General features: G+C 45.6%; 1 protein-coding gene across 1 annotated transcript in view; it reads right to left on the bottom strand.

The window, feature by feature from the left end:
- Positions 1-4,101: 4,101 nt before the first annotated feature.
- The window catches only part of AVL9 (AVL9 cell migration associated), a 28,613-nt gene continuing 12,920 nt past the window's right edge, over positions 4,102-19,794 (bottom strand). The window contains exons 10-16 of the mRNA XM_087821247.1: positions 19,119-19,654; positions 15,435-15,569; positions 14,139-14,358; positions 11,863-11,980; positions 9,516-9,569; positions 8,948-9,036; positions 4,102-8,782 (exon numbers count right to left, since the gene is read on the bottom strand). Of these exons, the coding sequence (XP_087677373.1) occupies positions 8,667-8,782; positions 8,948-9,036; positions 9,516-9,569; positions 11,863-11,980; positions 14,139-14,358; positions 15,435-15,569; positions 19,119-19,654 (1,268 nt within the window). The 3' untranslated portion in view covers positions 4,102-8,666. The remainder of the gene's footprint in view (positions 8,783-8,947; positions 9,037-9,515; positions 9,570-11,862; positions 11,981-14,138; positions 14,359-15,434; positions 15,570-19,118; positions 19,655-19,794) is intronic.

Raw genomic sequence — 19,794 nt, 5'->3', positions numbered from 1 at the left:
GTGTAGTGAAAGTGCCGTGACAAAGAGCTCCATGCACAGAGCTCTTTCCTCTTGGATTATTTCCTAGATACCAGTGCTAAGGAGGGGGATGCTATGCTGGTCAGGCTCAGGATGGGATTAAGTCTGTTTAAAATGCGTTAGATGCTCACCTGATGAAGATGAGGGCCATAAAAATGTTCATTCCTGCTTTACTGGCCGTGCTGCTTAAAAACGTCTCTCTCTCGAAGCAGTGAAACAAGTGTTAGCTCAACATGTAAACACTCAGAGACAACTCCCGTAGGAGTGTGGGACCCTGACACGGTACCGGGAGCACCAGTCACAGAGACCTAAACAAGGAAGGGACCAGTCGGTGGTCAAGTGCTGGGGGTGGCTCCTCTTCCGTCCGGGAAGCCTGATCATTCCTCTGGGACAGGGTTTGGATTGAGCAGTTCCCATCCTGCTGAAAGGACTGCCGTGACACTTTGCTGGGCCTCTCAAGACACTTTTTTTTTTTTTTAATACGTCTTGATTTCAGAGAGAGGAAGGGAGAGGGAGAGAGAGGTAGAAACATCAATGAAGAGTCATTGATGGGCTGCCTACTGCATGCCCCTCACTGGGGATCGAGCCCGCAACCTGGGCATGTGCCCTGACCAGGAATTGAGCTGCGATCTCCTGGATCCTAGGTCGATGCTCTGCTGAGCCACACCAGCCGGGCTCATCACTTTATATCAGATTTTTTAGTAAGTCTCCTGTCTTACGGCCCAGAGAGCAGCTCACCCCCAGTAAGTGGTTTTGTGACTGAGGGAACGTTGACTTCCTCCTGCGGGAGGTGTGGCTGGTCTGCTGTACAGAGCATTTCCGTTCTCTAGCACCTTTTTACAATATTTCATATATACTTGGGCCCTCTGACGGATGTGCAGGCCTTTGTGAACTGAGACATAGCTCACACAAATAACATTGTCCATGTGGAAACCCAATTCTGAGTGCCCTAGGAATTGTTCTAGAAACTTGGGAAGCATAGCCTGCTCTTCAAGGGAGAACAGTCACAGGATTTAACCCAATAACTTAAACGGAAACAACAAACACGTTTCCCAACCAGAGGAGCAGTGACTAGTCTCCTTTCCCAACAAGGTCTCACAAGGAAACTTCTAAGGAGTCATTAATCCCAGATGCTCAAAGGAGTGGAATGAGTGGCATTCACAATAAAAATCTTTTAAACTTCACGTCTCAAAATGACGGCTCTATCACTAATTTAAAAACATACTTTAAAGGTTGTGAAATAAGTAAGATTTAAAAATTCCAGTCTGCTGGCCTGGTGCTTTTAGATGACCATAAGGTAGGTGACACACACAAAAAATACTCATTCTCTATTCTCACCTGTTAAAACTTTACCTGGGAATCTCCACTCTGAAGGCATCCGGGGGAGTGAACCTATTGAGGGCCTGGAGGCTTCGGTGTCCGCTGGATGGGCTTGTACAAAGAAGTGATTCAGGATCCCCGCGGCCGAGGATGGGACAGTTTCGCTCCTGTCTCCATGGTTTCTAGGAAGAGGGGCTGAGTGACTGTTCTAGGGCACAGCCAAGAGGAGCAGCCGGAGAGGCTACTGTTCATATTCTCTGCTGGCCTGCTTGGGCCCTGTCATTCCCCAGAGCTAAGCACATCTGGTTCCTTTGGTCAAGTTTATCAGGAAAAAAAATCCCCTGGATTTGCTGAAATATAAATGAAAACCCAGATGCCAGCTGAATATACAGACTACTGCCTTCCTGCTTGTGAACTACATGAAGAAAAAGTGAGTTCAAACATGTCAATACAGCCCCGGTGGCACGGTCTCTTAGTCTCCGCTTGGCCAGGAAGAGCAAGTTAGATTATAAAGTGTCCTCCGGGCTGTCCCCGGCATTGCCCACAATCACCCCGCTAATCTTACCTCTGGCGAAACCCAAGGAAAACCTGTTCTCACAGTAGCTGGTTTTGGACCGAGGACCGAGTTTTGTTTGATCTAATGCAATCTCAAGTCAGGGAAGCTGGGAATTGGTCCTGGAGGAAGGGAAAGGGGTCGCTTGTTGGGTTCAGAGAAACGTCACTGAATTTATAGCTTAGGGTGACAAATTCTGTGGTGCCCAGACCAGAAAGAACTTTCTAAAATGCAGCAGCTGGCCAGCCACTTGCCTGCGGGAAGCTCTCTCAGGCTTCTCTTGCCTGTAAGACAAGTCCACAGCCCCTGGCCAGGCGGACAGGGGCCCTCCGCCCTGACCTGGCCTTATTTTCCAGCCTCATCTCTTGTCCACCCCTCCTTGCCATTTAGGTTCCGACCACGCCAACGAGCACTCTGCTCCCAAGCCCTAGCCTGTGCTCCTCTCCTAGGTCCTGAAGACCTTCGCATCTTAGAGCCTCTTCCCCACCCCCACTTCTCCCCAAACTATCCCTTAGACTCTGGTCTCAACTTAGGCTCCCAGGGGAAGAGACATCTACTGGTCCCTGTCAAAAAGTTGGCTGCCAGGCCCTGTCTGGTGTGGCTCAGTTCGATGAGTGCTGTCCCACGCACCACAGGGTCACTGGTTCGATTCCCAGTCTGGGCACATGCCTGGGTTGTGGGCTCGATCCCTGGTAGGATGTATGCAGGAGGGAGCCGATCAAGGTCATCGATGTTTCTCTCATTCTCCCTCTCCCTTCCTCTCTAAAATCAATAAAAACATATTAAAAAAAAAAAAGTTGACCACTGTGATGTTCTTGAACACACCTGGCTTACCTGTCACCAGCCCTCTTGACCCGCTATAGGAACTGTCCACCTCCTCCTGCTGAACAGCAGGCACCAGGAACCATGGGTGGGGCGCCTACTATGTGTGTACACAGTAGGCACCAAGAACGTGACGGGGAGAAGGCAGTGCTTAAAAGGCAGGGCGAGGGACTTGGGTTTGTCCTAAGAGTGACTTCCCAGGGGAAGTAGCCAAAGATGTGAACATCCTGGGTCTCTGGAGGCCAGTGCGAGCCTGTGGTCAGTGTTAGGACTCCTCAGGGTTTGTGGCTGCCCAGAGCAGTTCTCGAGACACTGGGCATCTGTGTGATTGTTAGACCTGGGGAACGTCAGCGCTGCAGAGTAAAAACATAAGGTTCCTTTGTCCAGCCCCATGAACTGGTGCGGAGGCAACGCTTTGCACAGGCCCTGTAACAAAATGAGAAAAATATGGGCAAATTAAACTGGAACAACGCAGTTCATTCTTTGATTAAAAGGATTCTCCCTTATCCTGACCCTATGCTCTTCCCATATTTTGGAATTAAAATGTCTCCATAGGAAGTGTCCAAGATTTCTTGCCATATTGCGGGGCGGGAGGGGAGTAGAAATTTGACCCCAATTCTACACCATTCTAAAAAGAAAATCCCAGGTTGATAAAGTCCTAAATGTGAAAGGCAAGCTTCTAGAAGATTACAGAGACTATCTTCATGACCTTGAGGTAGAGAACGGTTTCTTAATTAAGACAGAGAGGTCTGATTTCTTCTAACCATAAGAGGAAAGATAAATTTAACTACATTAAGAACTCTACTCATCAGAAGACACCATCAAGCCCTGGCCAGTGTGGCTTAGTTGGCTGGGTGTCGTTCTGTGAACCAAGAGGTTGCCGGTTCAATTCCTGGTCAAGGCACATGCCCGGGTTGTGGGCTCAACCCCTGGCAGCTGATTAATGTTTCTTTCTCCCTCTCCTTTCCTCACTCTCTAAAAATCAATAAAAATATTTTAAAAAAATGCTTGTCCAAGAACCAGAGGTGGGAAGGCATAGTCACAGCAAAGGTTTCAGGTGGCCAGGGGGCTTGCGGAGAGGCACTTGCAGAGACACTTACAGGATGCGGGTTACTGTGCGGTGAACCTGGAGTACCTGATCTAGGAACCTGGACCCAACCCTGTGGACACCGAGGAAGCTCTCCCTGCGGGTCACCAGCTTAAACACTGAGGCACGGCTGTGAGTACTGTCGAAAGGAGAGATCGGGTCAGCACGAGTCCTCCAGGTCATTCCATGTGCTGCTTTCTTAGGAGGCTGGCACTGGCTGCTGGCCAACGGGGAAGCAGGCCAGAACCCCCACCCCCAACATGAAGGGCACTTCTCGAAAGACAGGTCAAGTACGACTGTACGCAGGGCAAACGGGATAATTTTATTCTCATTTTTCTTTAAAATAAACATACAGTAGGAGTTTTACAATTCAGTTAGATTAGACTCGATGTATAATTTTAACATTCTTTTTAAACAAATGACAACAGAAACAAAGAACTGATACAGGTGATAAAACTTACTAGAGCAAAGGGAAACTACCTTTTGGATCAAACATGTCCCAAGATAAACTTTCTTGGAAAACTTTCTGAGATTTCTAAGCTAAACTTCCCTAGAAAGGGTTTATAGAAAGACTTGAATCTCAAATCTTTAAACCACTTTTGCAGCCACCAAATGCTTTTACCGACTTGTTAATCAAATGCTTCCTAAGTTTAGGGGCCAATGACCGAGTGCCCTGAAACAGATAAGTCTTCATCCTATTTTTCCAGCTATAAATTATTCATGTTTCCAGCAAACCAAGTGTTTCCTAAGCACAGAAGCTTTCTAAAAACTTCAATCACCTTTTCTGGCTCAGTACCTGACTGAAATGTTCAAATGTTTAGATTGCACACACATACAAAACAAAAAAAAATTTTGAGCAGCATACTTTGTGTGTGTGAGAAGCTGATGAGAAATAAGACTGGAAAACCCCCTAAATTGTGTCCCATTCACATGATTTAAATATATAGTTTCTATATCTTTAATTAAGTAAAAAGGTAAACTTTAGAACAGCACAGAAATACAAATGCATTAGTTTTACAAAATATATTCAACCCCTCTACGTGCACAGACTTGTAATTTGGAGTCACCCTACAAGGGAGCTAGCTCACTCTCCTACACACCGAAGCGGGAAGTCATGTGTACAAAGTTATTTACATGGAAAGAACAAAGACCCACATCCCTTTTCTTTGTCCTTGACAACTATGCATGGAATGTTGGAAATTATGAAAAGACAATGCCAATGTTGTGAAGTTTAAAGACTTGGAATGAAAAAACTCCCAGGGCACCTTGCACTCCACGGAGCGACAGTCACCTTCTAGAAACCTTGGCTGCGGTCTCTGGCGTGCTGAAAGGCTACCACAGAAGCGGGGAAAGGCCACGCACGCGAGCCACCTCTGGCCACAGAATCAGAGCATGCAAATGTGGATGCCATTTCGAGTCCGAACTGAATCCCTGATAAAAGGACACCGTCCGAATAGGCTACTTTCCCAAACTGAAGCAGACACAAGTTCATGAGGTTGGGGATCTGTCCCCTGGCATCTCACAGAGTTGGGGGCTCCCAAACTCATCACCACTGGCTGTAACTTCCACAAAACACAAAATAAAGACAAAGCCTGCCTGCAGGAAGGTAACTTCACAAATTCCTTTTAAATTTATCGCCAGCAGATTAAAACATTAACTCCTCTATAAAAGAATTCTTACCTCTAGCATAGGAAATACGGCTCTCAAAATACTTCCATTCACATTTTTATAAGTAACTCGCTCCTCAGCCTTGCACCGACTTCTCACTTCTCTCTCTTCCTAATTTGCTTTCTCCTTGCGTTTCCAAACTAAATTATTCTAAAAAAAATTCAATGCTTGATACAGAACTCAGAAAGCAAGAGAAGGTTGCAGAAATCACGTCATAGGGTCTGGTTTGCTGCCCAAGGATATTGCTGCTATTTCTTACAGCAAAAAGGAGATGGGGGTTGTTTTACGGCTGGGAGGCTAACAGATCACAGAATGGATTCGGGGCAGACTATTCATACAGGTTATAAGAACCAAATGCAGATGCAAAATAACTCTAAGCCTTCCTCTGACATGCAACTTTTTCATTCACCTAGACCAAGACAGTAGCTTTAACTCTTTTCTTTCCTTACCTGTGTCACTGGCATGACAGTGCCTGATAGGAATTAAAGTATGCCAGGGACTTTCCCCAAACACTGCTTTTAAGTCACCTAGACAAACAGGAAGGCCACCGTCAAGGTACAGACGCAGGCTGTGTGCTGGGCACACCCTGCAAAGGCCTGGCTGACCCTAGTTCCCTTAGGCCTACTTACACATACTCGGTTCTTAGACACAAAAGGACTGGAGCAAGCACGGCCAACCAAAACACACACCCTTACAGTGACATGTCAGAAGATGGCCTGATGTTGGCTCCTGTGACTCAGAGCCAGTGACTGAAGGAGGCTACTGCTTCTGGGCTGGCCACCCAGCTGGAGCCTACAGACCAAGCCTCTGCACACGGCTCAGAGGCCGAGTGGCCCAGCTTCCTGCCGTCAACCATGCTGGCTGTCCTGAGGCCCCTGCCCACAACGTAATGGCCTCTGCTCCCTGAAAACCCCACGCCTCCCAGAACCTGAAGGAAAGAGAGCTACGGTCTTTTGACTATTTCTATGACAAAAGTTCTATCTTCTGAAATATTCATTTTATGCTGAAAGCCAGTTAAATGGCATTGAACTCTTAACTAGAAACGTTAATAACAGAAAGTTCATTTAAGGTGGATATTAAATGGGGAACACGTGACACTAAGTCAAAGTGAGATTTCATGTAATTATATTTCAGTGGGATTCAAAGTGTGGACAGGCTGCTTTTAATGAGAGAGAGATGGGAGTTGATCCTATCACACGAACCACTCGAACTAATGGATGAGCCGCAGCTGCTGGCGACCCCTCGCAGGGCTCCTCCCTGGAGCGTCTGGCCGTCCAGGGGTAACAAGCTCACTAATACCCTGTCACTCCAACCAGTGAGGCGGCTCAGAATCCACACGCTGTGAGGAGGGACCCTTCACCGTCTCAGTGCAACTGATTAAATGCCATTTTTAGGGTTTGTTTGGTTTTACTTCTCTTTAAGTAATATTTCCTGAGAAGGGAAACTTTCCAAGCAGAAGTGGAATTAATGGAGTTTTCACAATAAGCCCTTTAATTTATCATCACTGAATTCTTTTTTATATATATATATATATATATAATTATTTATTTTTAGACTTTACTGAATTTACTGGTGTGACACTGGTCAATAAAATAACATAGGTTTCAGGTGTACAATTCTGTAATATATCATCTGTATATTGCATTGTGTGTTCACCACCGCAAGCCAAATGGAAATATGCTTTCAGATTTGCTGGACTTGTGTTGAAACACGAACTGGAAAATTTAGGGATATTTAGATTATGTCCTATGACCATTTCACATGCCCTAGAAGGACTTATGTTACATAAACATTTCCTAAGGGGTAAATCAAATATAACCAAGTGTCATCCCTAATTAGGCCCCCTACCTCCCCACTATGCTTTGTATCATGTGTAGATCCTACTCACTATGTAGTTTCCAAGTGTCCTTTGTTACTGAAAAAGCAGGCTGTCCCCTGTACGTACTCCCTGAGAACACCCATCCCACACCCCCATGAAAAGCAAGGAGAGCCGAGCACGCAGACACGTGAGGTCCAGCTGTGTGAAATCTGCGGCAGACAGCACACACGTGCACGTATCTGAATGAAACCAGATGTCCGTTATGAACATGACTGATGTGTCACGGCTGTAGTTTTCCTGTCCTGCGTCTTGCTTTCCTAAATGTGAGCTAAGATGAGACTTCTATTTAATATTTACAGATCATCTTGCTTTCCTTTTAAAAACACTTTCAGACAGGGTCGATCACAGAATTTCCCATCAGGGAAGTAGGAAAGTCAAGAGCCTTGAAAAGCTTACAAAGAACAAGACTAAGAAAAAACCTGCAGGTCTGTAAACACCCAATGGAAAACTGGTCAAAAGAAGAAATAGAAGGCACAAACGTGGGGTTAAAATGCGTGTAAGAGATTACAACACGACTGGAGTGGACAGAACTGACACAAGCTCTTCTAAAGCCTCGCCCTAAATACCTGCTCATGCTCAATGGCGCCGTCGCCCGGCACCCGCCACTCCCTGTCCCTCTGCTCTGCCTGAACAACTGGAAGAGAAGGAAAAGCACAGCGACACTCCTTGGGCCTCAGAACAAGTGTGGGAAAGAATAAATTACACAGGAAGCAAACCCTGCGTCCTCAGAACCCCCACCAGTGACTTTCACGTTTCTGGGAGGAAGTGAATTGACAGTTTGTAGGTAGAAAACCAACCACCAAAAAAGAGTCATCATATAACTCAGCAAAAATAATAACCAAGGGCTGGCTTTACAGCCCCTTAACTTTATAAGCACATTTTAGGGCCAACTTCAGAGAAATTAAAATACTAATATAACAATTTTAGCACTAATAAATTATAGTGGCCATCCAGCTATTCAGACAGCAAAACAGAACAACATTTACATAAGTAAAAACTTTCCTAAGTAAACAAGTGTATACTGTCAGAACTTGAAAAATCATTAGAAGGGACACTGTGTTTTAATGAGGCTCAGACTGAAATAGAAGTAGTCGATTTAAACCCCAACCTGGAAAGCCATCCCTGCTATGGTTGTGATTTCATCTTTTCAGCATCCTGTGACATTCATTTAGAAAGAGGGCGACCGTCCATGTAAACAGTTCGACGCATCGGTCCCCCGCTGTGGACCTTCGGCCGACGAAGAGGAACAGTCTGGGAGCAGCAAACAGACAGGGGACACTTCGACCTAAGACAGCAACAGCAGCCTCTGGACCCCGTGCTCAGGGCTTCCCGTGGGGCGGCTCAGTGAGGCTCTGGGCTGTGGAGCCGGTGAAGGTGGAAAGCCAAGAGGACATAGCCGTCTTCGCGCTGGAAAGGGCTCCTCCCACTGACTGGCCTGGAAGGAAACGGGGGACACAAAAGGAAAATGCCTTCACTTTAGTTAAGGGACAGTGAAAGAATGACACAGACCTCTACAACTTTACATTTCTGCCAATGACATTGAGAACACAGAGGAGCTGTGCTATGGTTTCCACCTGCTCTCGGCTGAGGTGCGCCTTACCGACAGCTTTTCCTGTCTGGACAACATTCCGGCTGGTTGTGACCATGACGCTTCCAATTTTTTTGCCACGCTCACTGTTTTGAACAGAACTGAGTAAAGGAAAGAAGTGTTATGCGATGAAAAAAATTTCTCTCATACACACCACTCCATAACCATCCCCCAGTGAGAATTACTGAGAAAGGAACTAAATTATTCATTATTTGTTATGCATCAATTAATTTAATTAAGCATGTGACTTTTCGGAACAATACTGAAAGAACATGCAGAGGCACCAAAAAGCGGTAGGGACATAAGGCTGTCTAACTCGCCCCAGTCAGGATTTGCCGAAGCTACTCCACCAGAATACAAATGGCAAATCCTGCTACTAGCTGGCACCACTCTTCAACGAACAGCAGTGTTTTCGCTTTGAAACATACACACTGCAGAGCTGGAGACGGCTGGGCACATATTCGGTGACTATTTGAAGCTCAAGTCTATCAAGTGCAGAAAAACAATCCCCAATTAGCCATGAAACACGTGGCATAAACCCAGGCTCAGACTGCTCCTGGTACGTTCTCGAGATACTCACTGTGAGAATCTTAGCTTCATGTCTGACACAGAGTACTGGCCTTGAAAGGGGTGGCTGTAAAACAAGGTTTCAGTTTAGACTGTGAGGGTTTCGCCCATAAAGCCACAGAACAGTTATCACGGGGAGCGCCGGTGAACCTCACAGGGGAGACAGGCAAGGGGCGGGCCTCTGGGCGGTTAATCCACGGGGTGTCACCCCAGCTCTCCACCTGCAGGTAGGGGAGCTTTTCTGGCTTGTTACCTTCCCTGTGAAATAGGTGTTTTTTTCTAGGGTGTGTAAGGGGCGCTGTGTTACTGATGTTGATTTATTTGGTCGGGGGTAGGCCCCAAGCATCAACATTTTTTAAAAAGCTCCCCAGGACAGCCCAGGGTTAAAGTCAGGGACTTGGGCCATGGCTATGGCCTGCACTTCGATCCTGGCCGTCTTAGAAACATGGGTCATTGGCTATACAAAGATCTGTAGACAGACCTGTAAAATCTGTACTTTCTGTTAGCAAAGCAACTCAAAAACGCAGGTCTTAAAAATATACAAAAGGCAAAAGGTACATGTATAAAATCAGGCAACTTAACCAAAGTCACACTATGAAAGGAGTCGATAAGTATCCAAATTCTTCTTTCACACTCAGAGTCTCTGTCAAAGTCACACAAAATGACCCTAATGAAATCCAGAGCAAATTATAAAAACATCACAGTGCCACCCATGGCTTTCCAAATGGCCAACTTCTTTCTTGCCACATGAAGCATATTAATGATTTCTCTTTTTTTCTGGATTCCTGAATCACAGGCTGAAAAAATGGAGAGATCTAAGCTTCTTATGGGATTGCGATAAAATCTTCGAGTTGGTTCAAGTTAAAGGGCCTATAGCAGATGTGTGACTGATAAAGACCCGAACGGGTTTGGGTGCCACGGGGGGAGAGGCGGATGCCCCCGCTGCGCCGTGGGTGGCCGTGACCTGCCCCAGCCCAGCGCCGCCAGCAGACACGCTCACGTTGTTTCTCTCCCTCACTCCAGCACACGGGCCCTGCGGTTAGCGAGGGAGACCTGGAACTCAGCCCTTTCCTTTAGTGCTATTACCATGCTTTGCCTTTTAATTCTGTGTTCACCACATTCAAACGGCAATATAGGTTTCTGACTAAAGTCACCCAAACTCGTGCTGAACCTAGTCATTTCCCTGACAGATGACACACAGTTTAACAGACATGCTCTCCACCGCCTCATTTTTGTGGACGCTTCCCCAGTTCCTGGGACTTAAACATCTGGGTTTCCTGTGTGGGCGGGAAAGTCCTTTCAGCACCACTGACGTCATCGCACCCCGTCCAGCTAAGCCAATCCTCGCTTCCAAGTAACATGGCAGCCAGCACGAAGCTGGTTTTTGTCTGATTCCCACCAAGACATAAAAGTTTAAAATACATTCTGTGTATGCTTGTATCATAAAAAACCCCACTGCCCTGGCCGGTGTGGCTCAGTTGGTTGAGCGTTGTCCTGTGCACCAAAAGGTGGCCGGTTTGACTACCAGTCAGGGCACAAGCCTGGGGTTTTGGGTTCGATCCCCACTCGGGGTGTGTATGGGAGGCAACCGATCAGTGTTTCTCTCACACTGTTTCTCTCTCTCTCCCTCCCCCTTCTTCTCTCTCTAAAGTTAATAAAAACATTTTTAAAAATATGTTAAAAAAACATTATCATTTTAAACTTTTAACTTAGAAAAAATAAGGTCCCAGCCTGTACACATTTATCAATTGATCTACTTAGACTGCACTCAGTTCCCTCCACACAAAGATGGTATTATTTCGTAACGGCCCCACTCCGCAGCGTGTCCAAATGTCTTTTATACCAAAAGACATTTGGACACGCTGTCAACAGTCCAGTCAACAGTCAGTACTGTGACAGGAATTAAATGGTGCTGGGTTTTAAAATCTGATGTGAAAGCTAGTTTCACCACCTATCTAGGAGTTCACATATCGTTAGTTTTTCATGCTTCATGTTTTAAAATAACCTCTGCTGAACCAGTGATTATTTCCACCTTGTTTGACCATGTGCTACAGTGCGGGCCCAAGGGGAGGGGACACTGAAAGGTCCCAAGCCTCTCGACAGTCAGCACTTCCTGTCTTAATCACCCCGAGGGCCGGGAGACACTCAGGCCTTCCAAACATTTTTGGGGTAAGAAGTATGAGTGGGGAGATAGTTTTCAGCTGCTTCTCTGTATCTGGGGGCCCCTTCTAATCCACTTCAGGAGATTCCTGAAGACATTCACAGTATCATCAGTTAGGGCAGGGTTTTCTCTACGCTGGGCACAGGAGTAAGTGACCCATCCTGTGTTCTCTCTCTCAGTCTTTGATGGACATGCTTACTTGGGATTTATTTCCGCGAGAGCCGGGTGCCTGTTGCTGTTCCAGACCCTGTAGTTGTGCGTGTTCTTCCATGCCGCCACAAAGGTTGTCCCGTAGTCCGAGAGGATCTTTTCATTACCTGTCAAGTAAATATGTGAGAGTCCAGCTGGACTGTCACCAGTCAGGGGTGTGAAGATGAACCACCAAAAAGGGTGAAGGGACAGTTTCAGCCCTCTGCCCCTGCTTTTCGGGGAGGTAGTCTACCAGGTGTCAGGAAACTTGGGTCTGACTCCACACATCCTGTGAAGCTATGTGGCCTTTGGCCAGTCACTTAATCACCGAGAACATCATTTTCCTAACCGGAAAGGAAGAGGGGGGACCCAGAGATTGTCTAAGGCTCCTCAACACCAAGATTCGGCCGCACTCTCCTTACCAAGGCGAGGAGGCACAGTGTTGTTTATTATACAAACCACAGGCTGGGCAGTGAGACAATGTTCTGATGTTTACACGGGGAGTAGGCAAGGAGGGGAAATTTTATCTTTTCACAGATGTCATTGTTCCTAAGAAAAACATTAGAATGGATACATGAACTGGTTCTTTTAGCCACTATTTTCTCTTCTTTGGAATCTTGCTATTTGGTAAAACTCACTCTGGAGTTTCCATGCATTTTGCTGTCAAAATGTAGGGTGTCCCCCCCAAAAATGTATACACATACATTTTTAGATGGCTCAATTGTCGTTTGTTTTTCTTTTTTTTCAGATTTAACCCACTGGAATGAATAATTATTCAATGTATGTATGTATGTATACATTTTGGGGGGGACACCCTGTACTTAAAACAACCAGGAAATTTTTGTATTTAATGTTTAAAATGTTTCAGCTTTATCAGTATCATGGGGACGTTTCAATGCAGGTGTTTCCTCTACTTAGAATAGAAAAGGGCTGGAGAAGGGATTCCAGTGGCTCTGGCTTCATATTTGATTGCAAGTCACTTGCTTTGAAGGTGAAAGGTGATGTTTGTCGCTGGGAAAGGAAGGGGGGGATACACATGGTCCCACGGGCTGCATAAAGAAGTTCTTTTAAGAACACATCCCCCAAACAGTGCACTGGGTTGAATTCCCCTTAGCAGCATGGAACTGAGCCAGACTTCGTGGGATTAAATACCAGCTCAGCCTCTCACCAAGGGGGTGAGCGAGCCGCTTAAATCACTTTTCTGTGCCTCACTTTCTCTTCTGAGGATGACAAGGTATCTACCTCCAGGATGCTATGAGGACGACGTGGGTCAGTAGATGTCAAAACAAGTCCCTGCACATATTAAATGTACCCCCCCAGTTAGCTACTATTATTCAGTTCTGACAGCTACCTGGGCAAACATTTTTTAAAGGTAAATGAGTTACTTGTGAAGCTACATGACTGGTGGGGACTGGGGCTTTCTTACTAGATTACTGCATGGTCCTGGGTCACAGGCTTGGATTTGGTGTCTCAGCTGCTACATTTGTAGAACAGGCAGACATTTAAAAAGATCCCACTAACAATAAGAACTTGCACCGTACCTTTCCTCTCCCAATGACAAACATGCCTGAGGCCTGGGGGTAAACTCCACACATATGACAAGAACTAACTCGGGAGGTGGTAGTGGTGGGTTGATTGAAACAACCTATGGACACAACAGTGTGAATGTACTTAATGCCACTGTGGAACTAGACACTTAGAAATGGTTCAGAAGGCAAATTTTAGGTTATGTGTATTTCACAATTAAAAAACACACACAAAAGCCCGGCAAGCATGGCTCAGTGGTTGAGCATCACCTGTGAACTAGGAGGTCACGTTCGATTCCAGGTGAGGGCACAGGCCCGGGTTGCGGACTCGATCCCCAGCAGGGAGCATGCGAGAGGCAGCTGATCAATGACTCTCTCATCATTGATGTTTCTCTCCCTCTCCCTTCCTCTCTCTGAAATCAATAAAAATATATTAAAAAAACAACCCAAAACCAGTGGTAGAGATAAGTGAGGGGAAAAGAGGAAAAAAACAAAAGCTCAGCACACTCTGACCACCACCAATAACTGTATCACCTAACCACTCCATGTCCAGTGGCCGGTGTCCATGGTACAAGAGCTCATGACAGAGCTTCACTTGGTCTTTTTCTACATTTTTTTCTACGGGGAATGAGCTGGCTTTTATGCGGGAGTGATTCTGTGTTTCCCTGCTCCGCGTTAACCATTTTTCTACAATGAAGACATATTTCTTACATAATTCAAACGACTGCTACAGAGCGAAGAGGCGGCGCGTGCTCCTCACCTGGCTGCAGCGTGGCGGCCAGCAGCGCGTGGATGTAGACGGCAAACTGGGCTCGGATCCACTCGTCGCCCCCCTCCCAGCCCGTGCCGTCCAGGAAGACGTCGTCCCGGTTCTCAGTCACGTGCTTCACCAGGTAGTCTGCGAACCTGAGGTCGGCAGTGGTTGGGCTGAGCAGCTTCCTGAGTTCTGGGTCGTGGATCTGGATCAGGGCTTCTTCTACCTACAGGTATCCGGGTACAAGTCAGAGTCGGGGCATTCACGCGGATATCCAAGCCACACTTTAAAGAGCAACTACTGGGAGGTTGGAGCTGGAAACAAAAAGTATGGATACTAGCATTCTCAAAAGGTGAGTCTAAGAAAGAGACAAGTGTTTACACTCAAGTATTTTTCTTTATTTAAAAAGTACTCGCCTTCTATCTCAAGTATATGTATAACTGTTTAATTTTGAATTATAAAAGTAATTCATATTTATTGTACCTATTTTGGAAAATATAGAAATGTATGGTGTCACCTTTATCACACAAGACAGAAATGAATACAGTTAAGAAGATTTCCTAAAATGTTTTCCTTTGAGTGCACAGATACTCTGGAGTATTTTTATTATATAATATTTGAAGTGCAAAGAAGCATACGTAACTTACAGGTTAGTTTTGAAGGTTAATAAAACAAATACCCATGAACCTGCCAACCAAATTCGGAGCCAGAATGTAACCAATACTGTTGCAGCAACTCTGAGGTGCTCCTGCCTGTATTCCTCTGCCTTGGAAGGTCTGTCCATAGCTTTCCTCGTCAAAATCGGGATAAAAGCACCTAAAGCTTTGATTCCCCACCCCTCTTAAGTCACTTAAACTGTAAAGTGGAACAAATGACTTAAACTTCTAATATATTGATAAGATGTAAAATTTTTTTTCGCTAGCTCCTTGCTCTTGATATCATAAGCATATTAAACAGGCTAGGAGTATTTAAATCATTTAAACAAGAAACACATTTTAATTGTAAGACTGTAGTAGGACCAAACTGCCTGGATTGGGGTCTTGGCTCACTCACTATTCTTGCTGTTTGATCTCTCTGTTCATTTGCCCCCACGGGTATCAAATAGGGATGTTAACACACAGGTTAACCTATCACACAGGTTGTCATGAGAATTAGACCAGTTAACATGCCTGAGGCGCTGACAATGCCTGGCACAGGGAGCAGTTATCACTACTATTAGTGTTATTATCAGGCCCTCCTAATCCCATTTACGAAAGGAAACTAGGGACCAGCAGCGTAGAGGACACTTATCCATAAACCTACTTCCACGATGGCATCACTGAGGTGTTTCTGTTGTCGAAAAAGGATGTTAGTAGCTCCAGCAACAAATCCCCGGACGGTGACATCAGAGAGAAGGTGATGCTGCTGCAATGCCATGTAAGGCAGACACAGATACCCCTACGAATCACAAGAGTAACACAAAACATTAAAAGGTAATGGAATCATCACCTGTCTCCTTAAGTCCAGAGAGCTAATCGTAGGAAAAGAGACTCCCGATTTCCTCCCACCTCTGCGCCATCCCAAAAGCAGATGACTCTGGACTCACTACAAAGTCAGGTCGTGACTGCATTAAGACCAATCGCTAACCTTCTCAGGAATGGCCTTCACAACTTAGTCCAACATGAAGGCTGTCTCCCTGGATCACTCTGTTCTCGGTTCATCTTAAAAGCCCCCACAGTAACTGACAAGCTGGACTTTTTCATTTAGGAACTGAAATATTAAGCCCATGCAAAAGTACGTTGTTGAGTAGAAAGCTGTTAGTTTTTCCAGCAAAATTTTACAACACCCGCATCTGCACACAACCTCCGATGTATTGTTAGAAACGCACAGCGCTGATTAGCACGTTTTATTGTCCTCTCGTTAAAAATTATGCAAAACTACTCAAGATATCTGCTCCTAAATACTTAAAGCAAAAATGACACTTGGCAGTACTAGAGTATTTAATTAATTTCCATTTGAACTGTATTTGAGACTACCACTGCCCTGAGAATTAGTTATATCACTAGCCACAGCTGGCAGGTAAGTGTACAAAAAGCAGAGTATTTCCTGAGAATAAAGGAGGAGGGCATGGAGGAGGGCATGGAATTTCTGCCGACTCTAAATCAAGATAGATTTCCAACAAGTGGCACAATCTGTGCATGGAGCCAGGAGTGCAGGCTTGCTGAAGCCCTGAACTTGTTTTCAATCTCAGGTTCTACGGCAGTTTAATTTTTTTCTTTTACTTTTCATCGCTTTGCTAAGAACGCTGAACTACTGTTTTCTGGATGCTGCCTTGTTTACATCACAGCATGCAACTCTGAGGGCAGGAGCTGTCCCTCAGCTAGTTCATGCTCTTCGCCGCAGCTAGGATGTGCCTTGTACCCGACAGTGGCTGCTGAAGACCTACTATGGGAGAGAAGACTCCGAAAGTGGAATATGGGTCCAGTAACTTGGTTTTAACCTTAGTCTTGACAATGTCGTCCTCTGCTCGGGAAAATGCAACTTAATAGCAGCCGAGAGAAATCCCCGTCTCTGCGTCAGAGGCACTCAGCCCAGCCCGCTCGGCCCACGCCCTGTGACCGAGGCTGGAAGGCCCCTGCTCCTCGCGCAGGAACGGTCCAAGGCCTGGTGCGGGGCTCGGGGCTCCTGCTTTACTTTATGTGACGTGTATTGTAGAACAAGAGGCTCCTCTCTCTGCCCTACTGTCTGTTTCTAAACATAAATATTACAGTACTGAATGCTCTTTCAAACAGAATACTCACCCCCCCAACTATAACTGAGAATCCCAGATGAAGGCGTTCTCAGAACTGACAATTATTACAAAAATTTTATATTGCAAGACAGTAATAAGAGGATTTAATTGTTCGTAGTATTACATTCATAATTTATACTGTAAGAGCAAGAAAGTCTATGGTCAACAGTGGAATCTTGGCTAAGTCTATAGACCTATGAAAACTCAGAAGTAATTAAAAAAAAAAAGTTCAAAGTTTTTTAAGAATATGAAAAAATACATTCATTAAAAATACATATTCAAAATAAACAAGAAAAAAAAAGAGCAAACGACAAATACATACTCATACTCTCTGACGCAGCATTCTACTTCTTATTTATCCTACAGACACACCAGCTCATGTGTGAGATTTGTAAAAAGTGATTTATTGCATTGCTGTTTACTAATGAGAAAGGCTGGAATCCCAGCCACTCACGAACGGGACTGAACAAACGTTCACCCGCACCGTAAAACACGGCACAGACGAAGAGCGCGAAGCTCATCCCAAGGAGTATTTTGTACAAAGAGGACAAGGGGCATAAAGCCAGGTATAGTCTGCCCGGTCTGTGTAAGAAGGGGAGGGAAAGTATCTATGAATTTATTCACGCAGAAAATACCCCGGAAGGAGACAGAAGACACTGATAACGCTGGTGGCCACTGGACAGGGCAGGCGCGGAGCAGGGACGAGGGAGTGAGGGGGGCTTGTGCCATCACCCCATCTGAATACTGAGCCATGTAAAGATATTACATATTTATAAAGTTATTTAAGGTGCTAGTTCAAAAAGCTTTACTTTTTTGCTATCATTACTTTTAAAAGCAATGATCAAATGAGCCTAAATCTTTTAAAAGTTTCTAACATACAATGGCAGCAAGAGCGCGGGTCTCCCACATACAGCAGCCTCTGCACCCGAGCCCACTCCACCCGTTTCCATTTCCCTGGGGTACATTAACTTCCACGTTTGCAGCTGCAGTGTATGTGAGTACAACATGACACTATGGCCTGTACACTAAAATGGTGAAGACAGTAAACTTTATGTTTTTTACCATAAATAAAAAACAAGTAAACAACTCGCCCACCCCCACCACACACACCGCAGCGTGGTGAGCCTGGTAAACTATCGGAGATGATCTGCTAAAGAGCAGCAAAATGCACTGTGCCTTCCTTCCCTCTTGCCACTTGGAAAGGGCTACAATCTGATCAGGACCAACGGCCGTTTCTCAGCTGGCCTCTGGGCAGGGATGACAAGCCAGCTCATGAACTGAAAGCCTCCACACTGCAGGGACGCCCGGATCGCTCCAAAATTTATCTAGGGTTTAAAGGTAACCCTATCAAATCTCAACCTGTGTGAGAACTTAAGTTGATCTTAAAATCGATGTGGAAATGCTAAGAGCTAAGAAATTCTTTCTATTATTATATTTAAATTTTAAAAATGAATTTACTGGGGTGACAGTGGTTAATAAAATTACATAGGTATCAAGTGTACAATTCTACAACACATCATCTGCACATTGTGTTGTGTGCTCACCACCCCAGGTCAAGTCTCCTTCCATCACCATTTATCCCCCCTCACCCTCTTCTACCTGCCCACCCCCTTTCCCTCTGGTCATCACTGTTGTCTGTGTCTATCCGAGTTTTGTGGGGGTTTTAAAATTAATTCCTTCACCTTCACCCAGTCCCCAACCCCGCACCCCTCTGCCAGCTGTCAGTCTGTTCTCTATCTATGAGTCTGTTTCTATCTTGTTTGTTAGTTCTGCTCACTGGATTCCACATGTAAGTGAAATCCTCTAGTATTTGTCTTTCTCTGGCTGTAGAGCTAAGAGACTCTTGAAGAACAGGAGGGGAAGGCTTTTCTCTGCCTGACATGACCCCAGTGGTAATTAACAGAGTGGGGCTGCCCCACGGGTAGACAAATACACCAGTGGGAAAAACAACAGAACGTCTAGAAACAGACTCCCTTCCTCAACCATACACAAAAATTAATTCCGGGTAGATAAAAACCAAAGTGTGAAAGTCAAACCTATAAAGATAAATCAGGAGACTGTTCCCAGTCTTACGCTATGGCCACAGATGCCACAGCGGCACACTTTTGGTGTGTATTTTAGTTCTCAAGGAAAATTTTCAGATCTGAAAACGTGTGCAATACTGAGTTAAATTCTGAAAGGACACTGTCGGCTTCTCTAAGGACACTGGGCTTTACCTTCGTGAAGATGGCCAGGGGCATGCCGTACCGGTCCTCTTCTAGCCCCGAAATCAGCCCTGGTATCAGGGCCACCTGGCCCGCATTAGCTTGGGGCTGCACAGTGATCGGAGCACTGTCTGAGGGCACCGACTCCTTTGGAAACGAGTTCGTCTGTTCTGACCCCACCGGCTCCCTTTCTTTCAAGGTGGGGTCCTCCAGGACACTAGGATCCAAGGTCTCCCAGTCACTTTCTGAAGACTCTGGAGACGGACGAGAAGGAGGTTTCAAGTACGGATTGCTGTCACTGAGTTCCTGTCCTTTGCTGCTGTCTTCTACTGGGAACAAAGGTTCTTCTGTCTTGATGGCAGCATCTCCTCCGTGGCTTCCTGTCATGGTTTTCTTGACAGTTTCCGAGCTGGTGTATGAAATGTTGGGAGCAGACACGGACACAAAATCATCTGCAGGGGGGTTATTTTCCTGAAGCCCAGCATCTTCAGACATGCTCTTTCGGGGCTTGTACTGAGAACAGTCACTGAGACCATGCTCGATCATGCCTGAAACAAAACATGGGGGGCAGGTTGGTTTATACTGAGGTATTAGAGGAGCTGCGCATTCTGTCCTAATAGCGGGCTCTCCAGGAAGATGTTAGTGAGCTATGCTTGCATCCATTCCGATTAAAACTAATGAAAATGCC

The sequence above is a fragment of the Miniopterus natalensis genome, chromosome 10 (genome assembly GCF_054644295.1).
Source record: "Miniopterus natalensis isolate mMinNat1 chromosome 10, mMinNat1.hap1, whole genome shotgun sequence".
Classification (NCBI taxonomy): Eukaryota; Metazoa; Chordata; class Mammalia; order Chiroptera; family Miniopteridae; genus Miniopterus; species Miniopterus natalensis.
Note: the sequence above shows the minus strand (reverse complement) of the source record. Positions and strands in the feature narration are given on the sequence as shown.